The sequence below is a fragment of the Dromiciops gliroides genome, chromosome 1 (assembly GCF_019393635.1).
Source record: "Dromiciops gliroides isolate mDroGli1 chromosome 1, mDroGli1.pri, whole genome shotgun sequence".
Taxonomy (NCBI): domain Eukaryota; kingdom Metazoa; phylum Chordata; class Mammalia; order Microbiotheria; family Microbiotheriidae; genus Dromiciops; species Dromiciops gliroides.
Window position 1 is genome coordinate 420686578 of NC_057861.1, and position 22614 is coordinate 420709191.

Consider the following 22614-nt stretch of genomic DNA (forward strand, 5'->3'; position numbering starts at 1 on the left):
CTGAATCATTACCATCTGGGAGCCATGGGCCCAGGAGCAATTGTTTTTTTTTTTTAAACAGTTATTTTTTTTTTTTCCAATAAGAGTGTCTGTGTCATTGGAAAATCAGGATCCTTTGCTTTACAGTGGGGTCCTGAAGTTTTTGAAGGTTGATGCTGGATACTTTTAAATCTCATTTCCAATCCACCATTTCAGTAGGAGTGTGTGTATGTGTGCGTGTGTGCGCGCGCGCGCGTGCACGCATGCGCGCACACGCACGCGTTCACTCATGCATTTATATGTGCTACATTCCCTTTTATTCCCGATTACCCTGTGTCTATTCATATACCAGCCATTGCGACCTTCATTACCCAGTGATTAGCAGACTTTGTGAGACTTTAAAATGTGCTGAGAATCATTGAAAAACCTCCTGTGGCTTTATCCAGGAAATTAGGGAATTAGGGAGAAAAGGGCAATTTCATTTTCATTTTCATTTTTCAAACCCAAAGGGGAGCTGAGAATTTTCATGCCTGACTCTTAGTGAAATAACAAGTCTAATTTGGAAGCTCCTGTGGGTTTAAGAACAAAAGCAGAAATGGGTTTGGAAGAGAGTTAGGGAATGGGTTGAATATTGTACCCGAGGCAGAGGCTAAAATTAATGAGTGAAGCAGAAGGGAACACCTGTTGTCCAGTTTTAATCTTTTATATGTGCATTAATTTAGGAAAGGAGCTGGTTTCCTCTCATTTCATCTGCTTGACTCTTATGCATCTTCTAAAGCTCAGCTCAGATGTCACCTTCTCCACAGGCCTTCCTTGACCTATTCCTTTGGTAATGAACTTCCCCCTTAGACCTCAGCACTTCACATTGTATCTCTTTAATGTGCTTAATTATGTGTCATTTTCCGTAATGTTGCCTACGTATTCATGATCTCTCCTCCTACACTATTAATTCCAAGAGGGCAGGAAGTGTCTTATCCAAATCTTGTATCTCCCTTTAGGGTCTACTGAGCATTGTGGTTTGTTCAAAGTAAGCTCAGGATATAAGCGGGATGAAAGAGTTCATGGATAGGGAAGGATTAGTTGGGAGCATTGTGCCCGGGCTGCTGTTCCTCAATCTGAGAGCCTCTTTGAACTTCAGTTTTCTCTTTTACAAAATGAACCAAGATAATTTCCGAGTTTCCAGCTCTAACATTTTATTATTGGTCATTATCTCCTCTATTTTCCCTTCTCCCTCTCATCTGAACACTGATCTATCCTGGGGCTTATAAATACAGATGTGTTAACTTATGGGATAACTTAATAGTAGCAAGGAAGATAATTATAACCTTTCATTAGCATAAAGCCTATGGACCTTCCCTAGACAGGCAAAGGTCTGGCAGGAGGAACCTGGCAGAGCAGGGTGCAAGTTGGTTCTTGGAGTCCAGAAATCAAGGTATTTTAACCATGCCTATGGATGATACATGTGGGCTACTAGTTCTGTGGATATGGATGTTTTTTTTAAATTTCTGAGAATTAGTTACCCTACCTATAATTAGGGATTACAATAATCTACTACCCATCTCACAGTGTTGTTGTCAGGATCAAGTGAGGTAATATATGGAAAATACTTTATACACTTTAAAGACTGACATATAAATATTGCTTATTGATATCATGAGGAAGATAGGTAGCAGTAGGGATAGAGTATTGGGCTTGAAGTTCAGAAAACTCATCTTCCTGGGGTCACAAAGAGTTGGACATGACTGAAAAGGACTAAACAACAAATTGACATTATTGTCATCATCATTAATCAGGGTTAGGAAAAGTCGGTGTGACATACTGGCCAAACACATTGACAATCAACAGATGAATGGTACTTATGAATGGCCTTCATTGTGAAAGGAGTTAACATACTAGTCATTCATGGCACCTTTAAAAAAATAAATATAAGTTGGAACATTAAATACTTTACCAAAAAATGCAGAAAGTCAGAAATATTAAACACATCATAGTGTCCTGGTCAAAGGACAATAAAGCTATGTGCAATAAAGGGCCTTTGAAGAAAGAGTTATAAATTCATTGGAGATTAAATAACTTAATCCCAAAGAATAAAAAGAACAAATATCAGAAAATTCTATCAGAGAAAATGACAACACGGAGACAATATACTAAAGCTTATGGAATGCAGCTAAAACAGTCCTGATGGGAAGGTTTATATATCTAAATGCTTTCATGAACAAATTGATAAATTGGACATGCAACTAAAAATACCAGCCAAATCATGTGTTTCCCCTGCAATGGCAATAATACTAGTGGACATGCTTACAGGGTCCTGCCACAAGTGGGTGCTATAAAGCCACTTTTACACTCATTGTGATTATGTATTCATAATAACAATAAATAACATTTTATAGGGCTTTAAAGTTTGCAAAGCGCTTTCATACATTATCTTATTTAAACCTCACAATAACTCTGCAAGGTAGGCACTACCAATTTAATTACCCCTCATTTTGAAGATTAGTTGCTGATTAATTTATGAAATTATGAAATGGAGCAGGCACGCCTGGTTCTTTGGCTACTCACCAGGAAAGGCCATGATAGCAATGGAAAGTGAGGTTGCAATTCTACTTTAATAAGACACAGAGGGTATACAGGGGAACAAGAAAGGAAAGAACAGGGACAAGCAGAGAAAAGGGTTATGGAGGCAGGTGGTATGGGGATGGAGGATGGTGTGGGAATGGAAGGCAGACAGGAAGGGGAAGGAGGAAGACAATGGTAAGTGAATCAATTCTATAATGAAACTTTGGAGTTCGCAGCACTGAGCAGCATGGACCCTTAGCAGATGGAGGAGTGATCAAATGGCAGGAGTTTGAAGCCTATTTTTATGGGGGGGGCGGTTGGGGGGGTCACACTAACACTTATCTGTGTCACTGGAGCTTAATTAACATATCTAAATCATCTCATAGTGTTGTAAGACTTTAAAGTTAATAGATCCTTGTCATCTCAGAGTTATTGATGTTCTCCTCGTCTTCCTGTGGATGTCTGGAATTTTTCTGAGATTCTCAGAGCAGAGGACCAAAAGACCCTGGCAACAAAGCCTGGATGACTGCTCCCAACTCAGCACATATTATTAGGATGCAATTTTCGGTTACTATATGATACCATTTTTCTTGGACAGGGCAATGAGGGTTAAGTGACTTGCCCAGGGTCACACAGCTAGTACATGTCAAGCGTCTGAGGCCGGGTTTGAACTCAGGTCCTCCTGAATCCTGGGATGGTGCTTTATCCACTGCACCACCTAGCTGCCCCCAATCTATGATACAATTTCTAAATTTTGCTCCTTTGGTCTTTGGGACGGTTTGTATATGATTTGTGGCTTCCCCTTTGCAATCTTACTTCTTACTATTGCCCCTTTTATACTGGCTTCTTACTAACTAGAAGCAGTTTGGGGTGGTCAAGGAGACCAGAGCAAAATACAATTTGAACACAGAGGAGGAAGAAACTGAAGTTCAAAGATTGATCCAAATCATACCACTAGTAAAAGTCAGAGGTGGGATTTCAACGTAGGTCTCTCCTGAGTCTAAATTCAGTGCTTTGCGCACTCCCCTGACCTATCTCTCAAATTACTTGTGTGTGGGAACGAGCCTTACTCTTAGTTATCCTGTGTAAAGCCTTGCTCAGCTCTCATGTTTGGGACCCAAGCAGTTTTTTTTTTTTTACCCCGCTTTCCATTTTACAGATAAGCAAACTAAAGCCAGAAGAAATTCAATCCAAGGTCACATAAGTCGTGTTTCAGAGAGGGTTTGACCATGGTTCTTCCCTGATTCCAGACCCAGCACACTCTATCCACTGTACCAAGTGCCTCTCTAGGGAAGTTTCATACACATAATGAGTTAATTAGATGATGATATCCAAGGAAAGTGCCTGTCATTAGAGTTAGCGCCAGCACATCCAGTATACAGCATTCAGGCATCCAGTACCTGGGATTTCCAAAGCACAGTGTGGTACGCTGGAATGAGTTCTTAATTTGAACGCACATGACTTGATCTGACTACTGGCACTACTTCATGCCCTCTGAAGGAGGGGACCTTGTGTCTTAGTTTTCTAACTTGTAGAATGAGGGGATTTGACAAGGTAATACCCATGGTCCCTTTTAGCTCAAAATTGGTCACCCTAAGATCCTATGAAAGCAACACATTTGTTTTCTGTTTTGCCCTAGACTCAGAGCAAGATGACCATGAAGTCTTTGCTGAAGGCTATTCTGAGCATGCCTCCTCACTACCGCTATCTCTGTGTCAGCCACCTCATTGGATGGACAGCTTTCCTTTCCAACATGCTCTTCTTCACAGATTTTATGGGACAGGTAACACTGGCATTCTCTCACACAGACCAATCAGCCTGCAAGTAATTGCTGAATTCTTGCAAGGTTGTATTTTATTGGGTATATAAGACAAGAATAAGGCATAATTCCTACCCTCCAGGAGTCTTCTTGGGAAACTACTTCAAACAATTTAGGAACAATATTCAACAGTGTTATAAATAACCCATCCAAGGAGAAAACATTAAATCCAGTTTGAGGTCAGGTGTAAAGTTCAAATCAATCTAATTGTATCAAGGAATGAAGAACTTGAATTAATGAAAGAATGAATGAATGAGAAAGCACATATTAAGTGCTTACTATGTACCATACCCTGGTGAAGTGCTGGCTACAGGATTACAAGCTAGTAAGACAGTTCTTGTCCTCAGGAAGCTTAAGTTCTAATGGGGGAAAGACAACACATGCCAGTAGCCCGGGAGGAGCATTTTGAACAGGAATGTCACAAAGATATTGTTTTGAGTCATGGGAAAAGTGATTTATACATCCTTCCAGGGATGCTAGTATTTATTCAATTAATGGCTCAGAACTAAAGTTAGAAAATATGGGGAAGGGCAGGAGAGAAGGGTACAAGATCATCAGTATGGCATGAAGCTAGCATGATAGTTCTGGGTTTGGGCTGAATATGAGGAATATTCACCAATTAGAAACCAGGAGGGTGGGACCAGGAGGGTCGGAGGTGGAGGCTAGAGACCAGGAATATGGCAGATTGAGAATGTGTGAGAAGTAGCCAAAGTAGCTATATGCAATTTATTGAGTTCTACATGCTGGATGTGCCTGGGCTTTCTATGTATGATGTTCACCCTACAGCTTTGTTACTCCAAATTAGGTTCAGCTGTGAGACAGCTCCTAGCCTCTTCCAGGTTTTCCTACAATGCAAAGCTCTTGAATCTGAATGACAGCAGTCACCATTTCTCTCCAAAGGGTCTTTCTTAGGTTTTATGGAGACCCCTTGCCAGCTCCCTGATATAAATATGGTGATTAGGCTTCCAGATTTTCTCATCTGGGAAATAGCCTTTCCAACCTCATCAAGTACTAGAAACAGTCCCAGTGTGTTTGTGAGTCTGAAATGTCTTTTATGAATGGGGGTTTGCCCATTGATGACTTTTTAAGAGGACAAAGGTAACTCCTGATTGCTTTTCAGAAATTAGGGTCACCCTGAAAGTGCTTAGCAGATGGAGACTCAGTAGACTGGACTCTGGTTAGAGGAAGCACCTCTATGTACCAAAATAGGGCTGCTTTTCCATTTTGACCTTTTCCTTTGTCTCTTCTTTTTTAAGGACAGTTGGAGGTAGAAAAGGGATTTCTTTCTCCCTCATTCACCAATTATTCCAAGGATTGTCAATAATGACAGGAGAAAGAATTTTCCCAGCCTAAGAGGTGATGGCAGGCAGGATGGAGTTCCTACAGGAGCAGACATGCTTGTCTACTACTGGTCATAAAAGGGGAGTTCATAGGTGATGTTCCCATATGCCAAACTCCTGGCTTGTAGATGGGGGATTTTTATTTCCTAGGCTACCTTATCTTGGAATCTAGTCTCCTATCCAGAGAAGGGAGATTCCCAGAATGACCAGTCTTGGGGGTCACCTCATAAGTAATACCAAAATTCAAGAGGTCAGAGACCTGGCTTTTTAGAGAAAAGTAAAGTCTCTGAGCAGCATTTACCTTGGAGAAAGAAAAAGGATTGCCCATGTGTCTTTTGTAGTGAAAGGATCAATAAGGGTCAAAGCCATATTGGAGGGAGGGGAAGAGTATTCAATCAATCAACAAGCATATGCTAACTCTCTGTTATATACCAGGCACTGGAGACACAAAGAAAGAAATGAAATAGTCTGTGTCCTCAATGAGTTTACAATCTAGTAAGAAATTTCTATAGTAAATCAAGACCTTGCCACTTACCACTTAAATGGAGTTATTTAAACAGTCATGAAGGTCTGGTGGAAAAGAGATTTGCTTTCTAAAGGCTCTAAGTGTATTTCTCTTCTGGGAGGAATCAAACTTTTAAGAGTATCATTATAATGCTAAATTTTTGTGTGCGTCTCTTGGGACCAATAACAAGGAGACTCTGCAATGTCGGCGTGTTAGTTATTTAGCTGCCCTAAAGTGTGAAGCCTTGGAGGGGGGATCTGAACCAAAGGGCAGTAGTATGAGTCAGGGAGATTTTTGTAGGGCCCCATAGGAAACGGGAACTTAGCAGAATGTCAAAGGGTTGCCTGATTGGCAATCCTAGGTTTAGTTCTTTTCTGAGGGGAAGCTTATGGGTTATTTGTATGTTTTATGTTTTCTCTTTCTGTTCATGGGCTCCTGTTAATCCTTTGTCTTTTTCTGCATTTTCTCTGGAGTGAAAGAAAGGTAATTCTCTACCCATATACATTTAATTCATTTAGTGCTTATATGGGGGTGGTTTTACCCATATCTGTGGAAACAGAGATAGAAATATATTTGGTGGTCTTTGTGGAGAAAATTCTGGGTGAGGATAAGAAGTAGGAAAGATGGGGGCAGCTAAGTGGTGCAATGGATAAAGCACTGGCCCTGGATTCAAGAGGATCTGATTTCAAATCTGGCCTCAGACACTTGACACTTACTAGCTGTGTGAAGCTGGGGAAGTCACTTAACCCTTATTGCCCGGCAAATGAAAAAAAGGAAGTAGGAAAGATAAAATGCCCTTCTTGAGTAAGCTGCAGGATCAGATCTGATCCTTGGGAACCAAAGTTCTGGCAATAAAAGTTATAACCAATGGCATGCCCTAGGCCATGGGCTATGTCTGTGACCTTCGCCAGTCTCGATTATCATCATTTTCTCATCTTATTCAGTTGATAGAGCATTGGACCAGGAGTCAGAAAGACCTGAGTTCACATCTGATCTCAGACACTTACTAGTTGTGTGACCCTGGGCAAATCACTTAACCTCTTTCCTCAACTGTAAAATAGAGATAATAGTACCAAACTCCCAGGGTTATTGGAAGATTAAAATGAGATAATATTTGGAAAGTGCTTAGCACTTAATAAATACTTGTTTCTTTTCTTCTATCTATACTTATGATTCCTTAGAAATTGTAGCCATGATTTGTAGCCATAAAGTTTCACCAGCAAAACATTGTTTTTATAAAGATGAGCTTTTTGTGTCAGGGAGCATCTTGGGCTCACTGTGCAATTTCCCAGGTAAAATTTGGGCCACTGTTCCTGTCTTGTGCACTTTGCTGATGTTTGCTATACTTGTCCAAGACACATTATAGCATAGGAGAGCTCAGACAAAGCATACTGGCACCCAGAGATAGTTTTAACAAACTTTCTTGCCACTCAGAAAGATAACAACTGCTAACAGGGACAGTCTCAGTGTTAATTGTCCATAATGGAAGTGTAAGTAGCACATGGTGGGGTGGGGTGGGGAAATCCATTCTCCAGTTAAAGGCTTGAAGCCCCACAGGGATCAATCTGATATATCATTTGAGACAAAGAGATAGTATGATACAAATGGGAGATTGCTCTATTATCTATAGGACCTGGAAAGAGAAAGTTATTTCCTAAATTATCAAAAAAAATTAGATTGTTAGCTCCTTGAGGATAGGAACTGTCTTCTGCCCTTTTTTGGTATCTCCAATGCTTAGCCCAGTGCCTCAAACATAATAGGCACTTAATTAATGCTTATTGAAAAATTTTAAAAAAGAAACTAAATCACCCACGTGGGCTGCATCCTGACTTTAGGGCTATTGTCATACACAAAATATTAGACAAGCAGAGGATGCCTCTGTTCAAAGTATGTGGTTACAAAGATCAATAGAGGTTTTCCCTTTGTAGTGCGATCAATCCAATGCTATTAAAAAGTCCTAAATGCACTTACAAGGAATAACTGACATTAAAACACCACTAAATAAATAAATGCTTATTTACTGATTGACTGAAATTAGGAGGAAGGAATTCAGAGCAGGGAATTTGGCATGAAGAACTGAGAAGGAGGAAACAACCCTACCAGTACCATTGTAGCAAAAGGTTAAAATGGGGGTAAAATGGGGGGTAGTGAGGCTATGCTAGTTAAATGAGTTTTCACTAGTTGACACACATTTGGAAGAACTCAGTAGGCTATTTCATCTTATAATCTGGGAAATAGAATTTCTTCATCCAGTTATTTTTTCCTTAAGTGAGCTGCTAGTTCAATCTTTTTTGAATGGCTGCAGAACTTATTATGAAAGCCATACAGTGTTCCAGTCTTGCTGCAATCAATACAAATGGGAGCATCTGGAGAAGCTCACTTTTTAATGGTATCCTTCTTCCATTTGGATGCTGCATAGGACATCTTCCATGACAGTGAGAGCCATTTTGGCAAGCATATATCTTCCTGTTTTATGTCTCATTTGTTATTGCTAAACAGAGGATTACTAAACCAAGCACTTTCTGCAATTTCATTTATCAAAGCATCTTGTATGAGTTTAATATATGCATGAAAGAGCATGGGAGAAACCTTAGTGGAGGAGAGCCTTTAAGTCTATGTTTTACACCACTGAGTTAAATATCTTTCTGTGATCAGCAAACAAACATGGGGGATCTTCTGTTCTCTGTACCTCTTGGTCAGTTGTGAAATCATGAAGATGTGGTCTACTATGGGGAATCATCTATGAAAATAGATTCATTCTCTTCAGATATTTTCATCAAGGATTCCCTCAATGCTTACATAGATCATTCTCAGGAAATGTTCTAGAGATGAGAGTGTAGATACACAGAAGAGTTGAAGAGAAATTGGGCTTATGGGTTGATAGTTGTAAATGTTTTCCTAGTAGCCTGTTATGAGAAATATATGATTTAGAATATTTTACATTCTTTTAGCATCTCCCCTTTGAGAGAACTTGGAAATCTATCTAAAAATAAATAAAATATCTTTTCATATTTTAAAATTCGTGTTACCTCCAGTATGAATTTCTTATGTGTATATATGGATAGGTCATCTACTTTTTCTATTTCATCTTCTTAAGGGTCATTTCAGTTAGGTGGTATGGTGGATATAGCAATGGACTTGGGTTAGAAAGACCTAAGTTCAAATCCTGTCTCAAATACTTCCTAGCTATACCCTGGATAAATAACTTAATTGCTCTCTGCCTCAGTTTCCTTATCTGTAAAATGGGGATAATAGTAATACCTACTTCCCAAGGTTGTTGTGATGATGAAATGAGATATTTGTAAAGCTCTTTGCAAATTTCCAGGGCAGGTAGGTGGCACAGTGGATAAAGCACTGACTGTGGCCCTGGATTCAGGAGGACCTGAGTTCAAATTTGGCCTCAGACACTTGACACTTACTAGTTGTGTGACCTTGGCCAGTCACTTAACCCTCATTGCTTCGCAAAAAAAGCTCTTTGCAAATTTCAAAGTGCTATATAAATAGTAGTTGCTATTATTATTAATTTCTACTTCTTTATATAGCATATTGAATGTTCAAGTGTTACAGTTCAAATGTGGTGCTATTGAGAATAGGTTGTTATAGAAACACTTGCAAATCTATTCTTGTTGATATTTCCTTATTGCCTTTTTTCCAGTTTCATGCATAAATTATCTTGGCATGATTTGGCTAAGTAAGTTTGTGTCTCCTGCCAAGTTTTCTGCAGGATTGTTTTTTCTTTCACTGTTTTTGCTGTTTTGTAAAGTATATTGCTCGTAATATTCTGTCATCTTCTTTGCAAATAAGCTTGGGCTCAGTGCTGTTGTATAGGGGAGAAGGATAGGATCTGGGAATTAATTGGTATAAGGAATTATCCATGAATACTCTACCAATGAGGGTTGGTACCATCTCTGTCAGAAAAGTATAGTTTTAGAGAGTCTTAGTTCTACCGTAGTCTTTGAGAGTTGCCTAAAGCACTGAAAGGTTGTGTCTAGCCCAGGGTCCCACATGAGACTCCAGTTTTTTATTTCCAAGGTCAGATCCCCCATCACTTCACTTTTCTGTGTTGGAAATAGATAGTCTAGGTCTAGAGTAGAGTGATCCATTTCTCTTCTGTGCACACATGTGTGTTGTGTGAGTATGTGTGTGTGTGTGTGTGTGTGTGTGTGTGTGTGTGTGTGTGTGTAAGTATATGGCAGAGATACAGGCGGACAGAGAGGCAGATAATTAGAGTATGGGTCTAGCGGTCATTTAGGTCTATGTAGGTAGATCCTGAGTTTGTTTCTGGTGGATCATATCCATGAAATACATCTGAGATGGGTTCACCATGAAATTCTCCAGTTGTACTAGAAGGCAGGTAGGAGGGATATACTCCAGCTACCAGACAAGGGAGGCATGTGCTTATTGGCTGCCATGACAGAAAATATGGTATTAAAACACTGAACCAGTTAAAGAAGATTGCACTGCTGGCTTTATTTCTAAAAATATTGGATGTACTTCAGATTCTTGTAATTAACGGGGCTATGGTGGAACGCCAAAATTCCTCCAAGATGTGAGACCATACCTCAAACACCATCATAATGGGTAACAACTACTTATCCTAATTGGTATATATTTGACCTTCTCTGGAGAGCTTTTTGTAGGCAGCTGGGATTAAATGACTTGCCCAGGGTCACACAACTAGTAGGTATCTGAGGGCAGATTTGAGGCCAAGTCCTCCTAACTCCAGGGCTGGTGCTCTATCTACTGTGCGACCTAACTGCTCCTTTGGAGAGTTTTCGTGAGAAATATGGGTAAGGTCTGTGTGTGGTAGGCAAGGGGCAGGAGAGGTAGATGATAGGATGGCTTCTATTGCCACGTCTCAGGCATCATGTCGATAAATATTTTAGTATGATAAAAAGTTGCAGTTGCAACCAGATTACGTACATCCAGGTAGATGTGAATAAGGGCCCAGGTGAATCATTGCTTCAGCTGCCCATGTTGCTCCAAACAGTTCCTTAGTGCCTGTGCCAACCGTTTTAAAATTTGTAAGAGCACTGATAAGAAGAGCTAGGATTCAGGGAGCACATGACAAGCTAGAGTAGGAGGAATAGGTGGATAGAATGAAGCACCCTTGCAACAACCAACACTCTTTTCTGCAGCAGGCATCTGATGGATGTTTGAGCGAGTCTGGAAGGGGGTGTAGTTAGGGAAGAAAAAGGCAGGCAGTAAGTGGTGGCTGTAGTCCATGAGAAAGTATGGTGTGGTGAACAGAGCACTGAAGGTGACAGTAGACAATTTGGGTTTGACTCTCAGCTCTGCTGCTTACTACTTATACTTACCACTTCTTCTATGGGCAAGTCACTTCTCTCTGGGCCTTAGCTTCTTTATTTGTAAAACTAGGTGATTTCTCAAGTACTTACAACCCAATATACTATGATCTGGCGAATCTTTTAAAAAATTACTACAAATCCTTGGTTGTTGCGGGTATGCCTCATTCTATCCGCCCATGCCTTACATTCTAACTTGTCATGTGTCTTCTGAATTCCAGCTCTTCCTGCTGATGCTTTTAGAACTTTTAAAATAGTTGGCACAGATACTAGGGGACTTATTGTATGGAGCAACATGGTATTCTAGGCAAGGGCACGGGAGTAAATTAAAATGTTCTAGCAGAATGCACCAAGTTCAGCAGGTCATGAAACTCTGAGTTCATGGATGTTTGGAAAACTTCTGGGTTGTGACACAGTCCAAGAGCATCATGTGGTACTCAGATGATTTCTGGCTTGCTTGAAATACTGCTTTCCAATCTCCTGCCCCTGCCTCCAGCCCCATGGATTCAGATAAGATTGTAGATAATAGAGAATATTCCCCAGAATCACTAGAATGGGAAACCTTTCATCTCTACCCCACCCCAAAATTGATAAACCTTGTGCTTTTGTTGGCAACCTCATTTATAGGTCTTATGTGGTTGACTTTGTAGTGGCCACTAAAACACAGTAAAGTGACTAGCAGTTAGGCAAAGTAAAGCAACTTGGTGCAGAGAGTACTGGCCTTGGAGTCAGATGGGCCATTGTAAAGAAGCTATTTCACCTTCCTGACTGCCTTCTTCCACCTCTTCCTACCCATCAGACTAGGGGGAAGAAGATTAAGGAAAGGGATTGAGGGTTTGGAATCTGTCAAAGTTAGCCCAGCAGGCAAGCAATTAGAGAAGATGGATGGAGAGAAAACACCAGCAGTGGGCACTGCTTCCTGTCCTGTGGCTGGGTTTTTCACAGTAATTGTCAGACTATTCCAGGCTCCATTTGGTCCTGCATCCACCAAAATGTCCAATTTCATCCCACTGGTCTTTCAGTGCATTAGTCCTCTCCCTCTGGATCTCAGTTGTGACAATCCCCTACTCTCCAGGATCCACCTTAGCTTGCCAGTAATGGTTCTAAGCTTGGAACAATGCCAGCAGAGGTCAAGGCTGTGGGGCTTCAAAGCCGTGGCCCCATCCCCACCAAGAGCTCCCCATTTGTGAAGCCTCTCTGTTTCTAGCCATGTGGAACAGATGGCAAGGAACCTCTGGCCAGAAGGAAGAGCACAGCATTTTGGCCCAGGGAAATCCCCTTTCCTGGTGACAGAGGAATTTGAAAGGAGTGCTGAGCACATCTGTGCTTAGCGTCTTTCAATGCTGAAGGTTCAGAAGGCCTCATGTCAGCTGGAATTAGACTAGACTGTAATTGAGAATGGGACCCTCTAGGGCAAGGTTCCTCCCTTTTGGGAGGAGAATGCCTGGCTTGGGCATAGATGGATATGTGCTGTTAGGGAGATCTGGCAGCTTTATTGGTATTCCATTAGTGACCTGGCAGGAGAAAGTACCAACTCCTGATGCTTCTTCCCTACCTTATTTTCTCCTGTTGATTTCTGGGCTGATCTTGGTAAACTCCAAACCTTCAATTTCTTTCCTTATTCTTTAAGACCCAAATCTACTAAGTGGGAAGAGGAGTGAGGGAAGGGAGCCAGCCATTCAGGCAAAGAGGCTTCTATGGCTACTTGAAAGTTTCTCTGCTGTTTCTTTTTGTTTGTTTCTTTTTTATTGTTATAGCTCATTCAGTTACTTTAATGTATTTTAATAAATCACACAGTTACTAAAAAAAGTCAACCTATGAATGAGGTTGGCCAACAAGAGCCAGGGATTTCTCAAATGAAGGGTGGGGGCTCAAGAGCAGAGATTAGATTTCCCACTCTAGTAATTTTGCTGAATATTCTATTTTTATTTAGATGTCTAGGGAACCTGAACAATTGCTGGGCATCAGGAGCAGGGTGAGCTCAGGTGAAGACTAAGCTGAGTGTGTATGATGAATGTCCTCTAGTGAGAAAAGGTGATACATCAGCCCTTGGGTCTCTAACTTTGGGGACATTATTGAGGGTAAAAGTCATAGTTTCATATATGATGGTCCAGAGTAGACCACATCTTTATACAAATTATGGAAAGGTATAGAGAAGGCAAGATCTTATTGTGCTTATTGTTTGTTGACTATATTTGCTTCAGTCGAGCAAAATACCACCTTGAAGATGTTTCTTGAAGAAGTTTCTTGTATGTGTCAAAATTATCCAAGGTTCCTTCTAACACTTAACAATCGAGATTCATTTGTTTGGTAGTTTGATTGTTAGACATATACAACAGGGGGATATATGTTCACCAGGGATGTTTACCAGTATGGTGGAGGTCTAGTGTCAAAGAAGGATTTCCTATAGATGGCGAGATCCACTAGGTGCTTCTATTTGTTGATGACATAGTGCTGATTGCATCAATTCCTGGAACACTACAGAGCCTCCTAAGTCACATTTGTAATCACTCATATTTGGCCTAACTATCCACACAGGAATAGCCAAGTAGAAGAATAATACCTACTGTCTAGACTACGATTTACAGTTGAATAGTCAGTTTATAGAGTTCTTCATATCTTGGGTGGGCACTGCAAAAGGACAATGATCCGGGACTAGAATTCAACAAAAAGATGAAGGCAGGATGGATTGCCATTGGGAAAATGTAAAATTATTTTAACAACTTCACCTTTTTCTTTGAGACAAAGGCTCTTCTTTTTTTTTTTTTGGTGAGGCAACTGGGGTCAAATGACTTGCCCAGGGTCACACAGCTAGCAAGTGTCAAGTGTCTGAAGCCGGATCTGAACTCAGTTCCTCCTGAATCCAGGGCCAGTGCTCCATCCACTGCACCACCTAGCTGCCCCTAGGCTCTTCTTTTTTAACATAAATATTCTTCTGGTGATATTGTATGACCAGAATCATGGCCATTCTACAATGAGTCATGGAATACTTCAGTCTGCAAACAATTGAAGATGAAGATCAGCCAAAGGGCAACTGAGAGAAGGCTGCAATATATTACAAACAAAGAATTATACAAAGGCAGTGGTGCCAAAGGTGCCATTAAAGAAATGTACAACAAGAAGAAAAGATGGCCAAGTCATCCAGCAAGATTAAGGCATAACCAGTGGAAAGTCTGTACTCTACTGGCAACCCTGAGAAATCAAGAGAGTATGAGGAAGACCCCCAGGACAGAGTGGCCTCCTATGATGAAATTATAGGAGGACATGGACAAAAAGTACACAGGACCAGATAGGCATGAATGAGTTTTTTTCTGTGTCACTGGTTGGAATTCCCATGCTGATGAAATTGAAGATGCTTTGGATTATTAGATATGGGAGAAAAAAGAAACAGGTAGTGAGAAGCAAAGCAAAGGGGTTTAATTCCAGGAGGCAATTCTAGGGACCAGAAGAGAACCTCAGCAAAGACGCATCCATAAGATCCATGGGGTAAGCTGAAAAGAGGCTAGAACAGTACCAAATATTTGTCCAACAAGACCTGGGTGTGAACAAAGTATATATACACAAAGTGTTATGTATGTTCAACAAGGTGAGCATACTTGGGTCCTCTTAAACCTCAGGTGTGATACTAACCCATACCTCCTTGTTTCTCCAAATGGACCTCAATGTAGACAGTTCCCAGACACTGCCACCATTTCCTACATGAGAAACAGCCATGCTTGAGAGGTGATAATAGTTAGAAGTATGCTGAGCCTAACATCGGGGCTCGTTCTATCATAAGGCAAAACTTGACTTCTTGTTCATACCAGTGTCTCAGTCTAATCTGAATAATAGGACTATTGGCTATTACCTATGAAATGCTATTGCTCAATAGAAGGTAGACTTCTTGAGGGATGACTGTTTTTTTTTTTTTATTTTAATACTACTAGTTGCTAGCACAGTTCTTCCTGTTCCCTTCTCAACACCCAACCCTATCAAGGGCAGTTTTGTGTGTCTGTTAAAGAGTATTTTTGTTTGCCTGGCACAGAGTAGGTACTTAATGATTGTTGATTGATTATAAGAGCTGGAAGTGACCTTTTTATTGTTCATTTGTTCAGTCATCTGTGACTCTTTGTGACCCCATGGACCACAGCGTGCCAGGGCCTTCTTTTCTCCACTATCTCTCAAAGTCTGTCCAAGCTTGTATTTGTTGTTTCCGTGACACTATCTATCCATCTCATCCTTTTCTATCTCCTTCTCCTTTTGCCTTCAATCTTTCCCAACACCAGGCTCTTTTCCAATGCATCCTGCTTTCTCATTATGTGGCCAAAGTATTTCAGCTTCAGCTTCAGGATTTGTCTTTCCAACCTTAGACATCAAGTAATCTGCTCCCCTCATTTTACACATAAGAAAACCGAGACCTAAAATTATGAAGTGACTTGCTCAAGGACACATCTTGGCAAGGTCATACACAATAAGTTCCAAAGCCAGGTTTCAAATGCATTTTCCAACCCCAAGTCCTGCCCTCACTCTCTTAAGAGTAGATCCTTTCTAGAATTACTTCTTTCCAATTTATAACACTATAGATGCATTTTAGACATAATATAGAAAAGACAATTTCTACTAGTAGGAAGAAAAGGTTTCTTTCTTCACATACCAGTCTGACTGCAATAGAAGGTGTATATTGGAGAATGACAGGAGAGAAGGATGAATAGTAACTTGGGTGGACAGATTGTGATGGATCTTTCCTGAAAAATAGGAAAAGGCATCTCAGTTTGTTGGGTTAGCCAATAGGGAGCTACTGATGGTTTTCCAAAAGAGGGTGATAGAGAAAATATTTCAGGAAGATTAATCTGGCATCAGGATAGATTAGATAGAAGACAACATCAGGGCAGGAAGGGCAGTGAAGACTTCAAAAATAGCTTTCCCCCTGCAGAAAGCAACATAATTTCTTTCCCAAAAGTACAACCTTCCCTCCCCCATTCCTATGCTGAGTAGGTGATAAAAACATCTGAGTAAGATTTTCCAGAGTAAGTTCTTGGTTATGTGGGTGTCACATATACAATAACATGTTTTACTCAGCAAATTGAACTCTCTGTTTCAGATTGTGTACCACGGGGATCCTTATGCTCCACACAATTCTACCAGTTTTCTCATCTATGAAAGAGGAGTGGAAGTTGGATGCTGGGGCTTGTGCATCAATTCAGTGTTTTCCTCATTATATTCTTGTAAGATAACCCTTCTCCTCTTCCTCCACCCTTTCCCATCCCCAACACTGCCAAAGGCAGGTCCAGCCTTGTGTATCTGTTGAGGAGTATTTGTGCCTGCTGCTTTTAAAACTCTGGAGACTGACATGAGATTTTTAAGTCATTTAGGTTAAGGGGAAAAAAAAACCCAAACCTCAAAGCTGTCAAACTAAATGAATTTTTCCTCTCATATCTTAAAAATTTTAATTTGTATTTAGCACTTTTATTTTAATATTACTTTCAATTTCTAATATATCCTTCTGTGCACCCCTATCTATAAAGCCCTCCATTTCAGGGCTAGACAGTGGGCTTGAGATCTCATCAATATAGGGATATTGTCTCCTACATAAGGCAAATAACTTTCCCAGTGCAGATCAGCTTCTTATCTGCAACTTTTAGTCTTTATTGTCTGATGCACTGAGAAATCAAGTAATTTGTCCACATAGCCAGTATGTGTCAGTGGTGGGACTTGAACCCAGGTTTCTCTAAGTCTGAGGGTGGTGTGACTTATAAAGCAGAATTTAAAAGTTCAGCTAGACAAGGCAATACATAGACTGAGTTTGACAGTCAATTGAATGTTTCACACCTATAGTTTCCCCCATCCCTTTGCAAAGAAAAGATGGATTACTTCATATCTTTGTGTTAATTACTTGGTCTCAAAGATAATGCCATATTCCTCTGATCAGTGAGGAATTTGTCCTCTTGATCAGAGTTATCACTGTCAATATTAATCCCCTAAAAGAGATTCTAATAACGAGCATATGATCCAGACAACAGCTCTGTTAGGTATATTCATATTAGATGATAGATTAATGGCTCTACATGAACTTGGGTTGAGCTCTCTAGTAGATTCTGCTTCCTGGTCTCAGCTTGTTCAACATTTAAAATAATGAAATAAATGAAACAATATTATACATGCATACGAGATTTAAAGATGACACAGACCTGGAGGGCTTATTGATACCATAGACCCAAGAAAGACCACGATGGCTGTAAAAGAATACAGGACTGGGTATCAGAAGCAAGAGCCCAATTCTGGGCTTGGTCATGCATTAGCTATGTGAACATGGAAAGCCTCTTGAGAATCAGAATTTCAAAACTGGGATAAACTTCATAGGCCATTGAGCCTCAAAATGTACCTGAACAAGAATGCTCTCTATAATATATAGTAGAAGTGGTCATTCAGACATTGCTTGCAGGTCTGAGGTCTACTTGGGACCTTTCTCATAATTAGAAAGTTTTTCCTTCCCTTGAGCCTAATTTTCCTCATTGTAATGGTCACCTGTTGTTCCTAATCCTTCCCTCTGAGGGCAAACAGAAAGAGGCATTTCTTTTACAAGGCATCCCTTTAAATACTGAAGGTAGCTATCATCATGTCACCCCCAACTCCAACCCAAGTCTTTTCTTCTCCAGGCAAAACATCCCAAGTTGATCCTTTTATGACATAAGTTCAAGGTTCTTCCCCATCCTATCAGCCCTCCTCTGATGGCTTTCATTTGTATTTGTATTTCGTTTTTATTGATTTAAGTTTAGGCTGAAGTTTATTTTGCTTTTACTTAATATACTTTTTTTAACATAAAGAATGTGAATTCACAAGATTTCCAGGGGGTAAAAGTGATGGTGGGGAGGGAGAAATACACATTTAAAATTCTTGGGAAAATAGACTATAAGCTCCCCTCGTGTATTTGAAATCCTTTCCTGTTAAGGTATGGGTTGGACTAGGTGACCTAAGGTGTCATTTATTCTGCAATTTTATGATTCTGATTCATTTAAATATTTGAAGGACTTTCAAATACATGCAAAAGGAATTAACCTCATTCTGCCTGGCTCCAGAGGTCAGAACTAGGAAAAAGAAGTAATAGTCTCAGACGGGCACATTTAATCTTATTATAAGAAGAATCTTCCTAATGATTATAACTAACCAAAAATGGAATGGGTTGCCCCATGTTGTAGTAGGTCACAAGTTCCCTCTCACCGTAGGTCATAGGTTCATAGGTTTGGAACTAGAGGTCATGGAGTCCAACCCCCTCATTTTATAGATGAGCAATCTGAGTCCCCAAGAGATTAAGTGATTTTCCCAGGCTTCCATAGCCTAGTGAGTATCCCATAGCCTAGTAAGATTCCAATGTCTATCTTCCAGACCTTAGATTCAGTGCTTCGTCCATTATACCCCCACCCAGCCTCTCTTAAAGGGGATGTAGGATAATCACTTGTCTGGAATGTTGTAGAGCAATATCCTCTTCTGGCAGAGGATGGAGTAGATGACCTTTCCAAGGACCTTCCAATTCCATGATTTAGACATCTTGACTGTCATCTGAAGACCACAACTATTTTAGGAGTCCCATTGATATATAATGGTTGTCATGTTCAGCTCAGATTCTTCATTTGTTACAAACAAAGCTTTGCTGGCCTAGTTCAAGTTACTATATGTAATAATATTAGTTCATATCTTGAGAGCTCTTTAGGGCCTACAATCTTTACAATCACCCTGTGATGTAGGTAGTGAATCCTTATCTCTCATTTATATAGGAGGAAATCAGCTCTGAGGGATGATCTGATTTGTCCAAGGCCACACAACAAGGAAGGGCCAAAGCTGCGATTCAAATATGAATTGTCTGATTCTAAGTCCCATGCTCTTTTCCTTCTACTGAACAGGAGGACAGCATGGGTATATTGATTTAAGAATATGCTCTAATTCAGGCCATCTCATTGTGGTATTCAGCTTGGTTACTATTTTAACCAGCTCTCCATGGCTATTCTACTGCTACTTGGCTTTCCTATCCCATTATCATGAGTCAGGGTTTTTCTTTTTTAAGATTCTTTATATCAAGGGGAAGCTAGGTGGTGCAGTGGATAGAGCACCGGCCCTGGATTCAGGAGAACCTGAGTTCAAATCCAGCCTTAGACACTTAACACTTACTAGCTGTGTGACCCTGGGCAAGTCACTTAACCCCAATTGCCTCACCAAAAAAAAAAGATTTTTTATATCAACATTTTGCTTGTCAACCCAGAAGATACAACCTTGTCCTAGAAAAGGAGCCACTGAGGCATAAAAAGAATGTGGGATTAAAAGAATGTCTTATGGTACATCAGTGACCAAGCCAGGACCAGCATTAAGAATAATGATTCCTCTGATAAACGTTCAGCAGGTTTGTCCAGGCTGTCACTGCTGTCATTGTTTTAAACACAATGTCTTTCTATCTCCAAAATTCACTTTGCCCTCATTGACATTCTCTTTTCCTGGCCTCCTTGCCCAGATAAATGCATTTTCTTGGTCAAAAAGGGATCCCAGGGGCAGCTAGGTGGCGCAGTGGATAAAGCACTGGCCTCAGATTCAGGAGGACCTGAGTTCAAATCCAACCTCAAACACTTGACAATTACTAGCTGTGTGACCCTGGGCAAGTCACTTAACCCCACTTGCCTCCCTAAAAAAAAAAAAAAAGGGATCCCAGGTCGCAGGTCCCAGATGTTTGTCATTAGGGTTCCTTAAATAATAGTATGCATACATCTAATCTGACAGGGATCAACAACAACAACCAAAACTGGATTAGCTTCATTCTGTTCTTCTGACCCTGAGGTAACAGCTTTGCACATGCTATGTGAAATGAATGGAAGAAACGTGTTGCTGGTTTGTCATTTCCCAAGCCCTGGCTTCCATCAGAATGATTTGAAGTATGGACATTCCAACTGAGTGAGAAACTAAGCATCTGGCTTCCCAGGGTGGGGGAGCTCAGGGGTTAGCTGGATGGAGGTAGAAAATTCCATAATAGAATGGAATGGGAATATGTGTGTGTGTGTGTGTGTGTGTGTGTGTGTGTGTGTGTGTGTGTGTGAGAGAGAGAGAGAGAGAGAGAGAGAGAGAGAAAACAATAAAAGAGGATATAAGAGAAAAGGAGAGAGAGAAGGGACAGAGTAAGAGAGAATGAGACAGACATAGAGAGGATGAGAGATAGAGACAGAGACAGAGAGTGAGGGAGAAAACAAAGAGGTAGATAAGAAGAGAGTAAAAGAGAGAGAAAGAGACAAAGTAAGAAAGAATGAGAGAAGGCAGGGGAGCCTGGAGACCAGAGACCTGCCCACTGTCCTACATACACACACACACACACACACACACACACACACACACACACACACACACAACCAACTTGTGGCTGCCTCCCCCATCTACATGTAGATTGGCCCCTCCATCTAGTAGCTTCTAAAGTCAAATGAAGACTATATATGCTGAGCATTAGGAGAGGAAAGGAGGCCCATCTCAGACATCTGCTGGCCCATGGGAAATCCCAAACAACAGACTGGGGTATCTAGAGTCAGGTAATGCTGTGAATAGCACCTTTACCCAGGGTCTTTATGCATGAGGATTATGTAAAAGTTTTTATTAAAACATAGATACATGTATGTATATATATATATATAAATGATCTAGATTATTTCCCTGTCTTTTTCTGAAGCTACTTTCTTTAAAAATTAATAAAATGTTAATCACATTCCTGGGGGAAAAAAAGAAAGAATGAGAGAGATGGAATGAGAGAAACAGAGGAGAATGAGAAAGACGGAGACAGATAGAGACAAAAAAAGGGAGAATGAGAGAGACAATCAGGGACAAAGAGATAATGGCTAGGTTTGTGATTTAGTCAATTTGACTTTCCCCTCTGGACGTCTTCAATCAGCAGAGATGACAAGAATACATAGACTATATTTCTTACGGGACTTTTGTGAGGAAACTGTTTTGTAAACCTTACATAGAAATGTGAACCTTTGTGGATATGCAGCCTTCATCAGTAGATAGAAAGCTTTCTCTGAATCTCACTTTCTTTCTCTAAATAATAATAGTTAGCATTTATACAGTGATTCAAGACTCGTAAAGCACTTTTTACAAATATTATCTCATTTGATCCACACAACAACCCTGGAAGGTACAGGTGCTGATATTATTCCCATTTTATAAGTGAGGAAGCTGAGGCTGACAGAAATTAATTGACCTGCTCAAGGTCACACATTAAGTGGATGAGGAAAGATTTGAATTCAGGTTTTCCCGATTCCAAGGTCCAGATCTCCATCTTCAATGCCATGTTGCTGCCTCTAAAAAACAAGATAATTTAGGCCCTGCTCCCTTCATTCCAATAGCCCTTTATGGCGGGGTGGTGTTAATCAAATGATCTAATATGACTATTCAAATTCACATTCAAACACAAATTCAACAGACATTTAATAAGCACTTACCATTACAGAGTTCCATGGCAGATCCAACAGAGATATAGAGTTTAAATAGGACATGATTCCTACTCTTGTGGGGTTTGATGGTCTGGTCTGAAGATATGACAAATATTCAAGTGAATGTAATGCAGAATTTTTATTCTTTGTTGTTTAGTCACTTCAGTCTTGTCTGACTCTTGGTGACCCCAATTTGAGGTTGCTTGGCCATTTCCTTCTCCAGCTCATTTTAAAGATGAGGAAACAGGCCAACAGGGTTAAATGACTTGCTCTGGGTCACACAGCTAGTGAGTATCTGAAGCCAGGTTTGAACTCAAAAAAGATGAAACTTCTTGACTTCAGGTCCTGAACTTTATCCATTGAACCACATAGCTGCCTATTATGCAAAATAATAACTTATAATTGCATAAGGGAATTTGTTAAAAGTTTATTTTTAGGGGGCAGCTAGATGGCACAGTGGTTAAAGCACTGGCCCTGAATTCAGGAGTACCTGAGTTCAAATCTGACCTCAGACACTTGACCCTTACTAGCTGTGTGACCCTGGGCAAGTTACTTAACCCCCATTGCCTACAAAAAAAGTTTATTTTTTCTTTCTGTGTTTTTTTTTTATTGGGAGGCAAGAAGGGGAGAGGGGCTAGCAATAGTGATGAAGAAAAAGATCATTCAAACT

At 40.4% G+C, this 22614-nt stretch overlaps 1 protein-coding gene across 1 annotated transcript in view; it reads left to right on the plus strand.

The window, feature by feature from the left end:
* The window catches only part of SLC45A2 (solute carrier family 45 member 2), a 59067-nt gene that overhangs the window by 26833 nt on the left and 9620 nt on the right, over positions 1-22614 (plus strand). Inside the window, exons 4-5 of the mRNA XM_043977393.1 lie at positions 4178-4321; positions 16589-16712. Coding sequence (XP_043833328.1) covers positions 4178-4321; positions 16589-16712 — 268 coding nt within the window. The remainder of the gene's footprint in view (positions 1-4177; positions 4322-16588; positions 16713-22614) is intronic.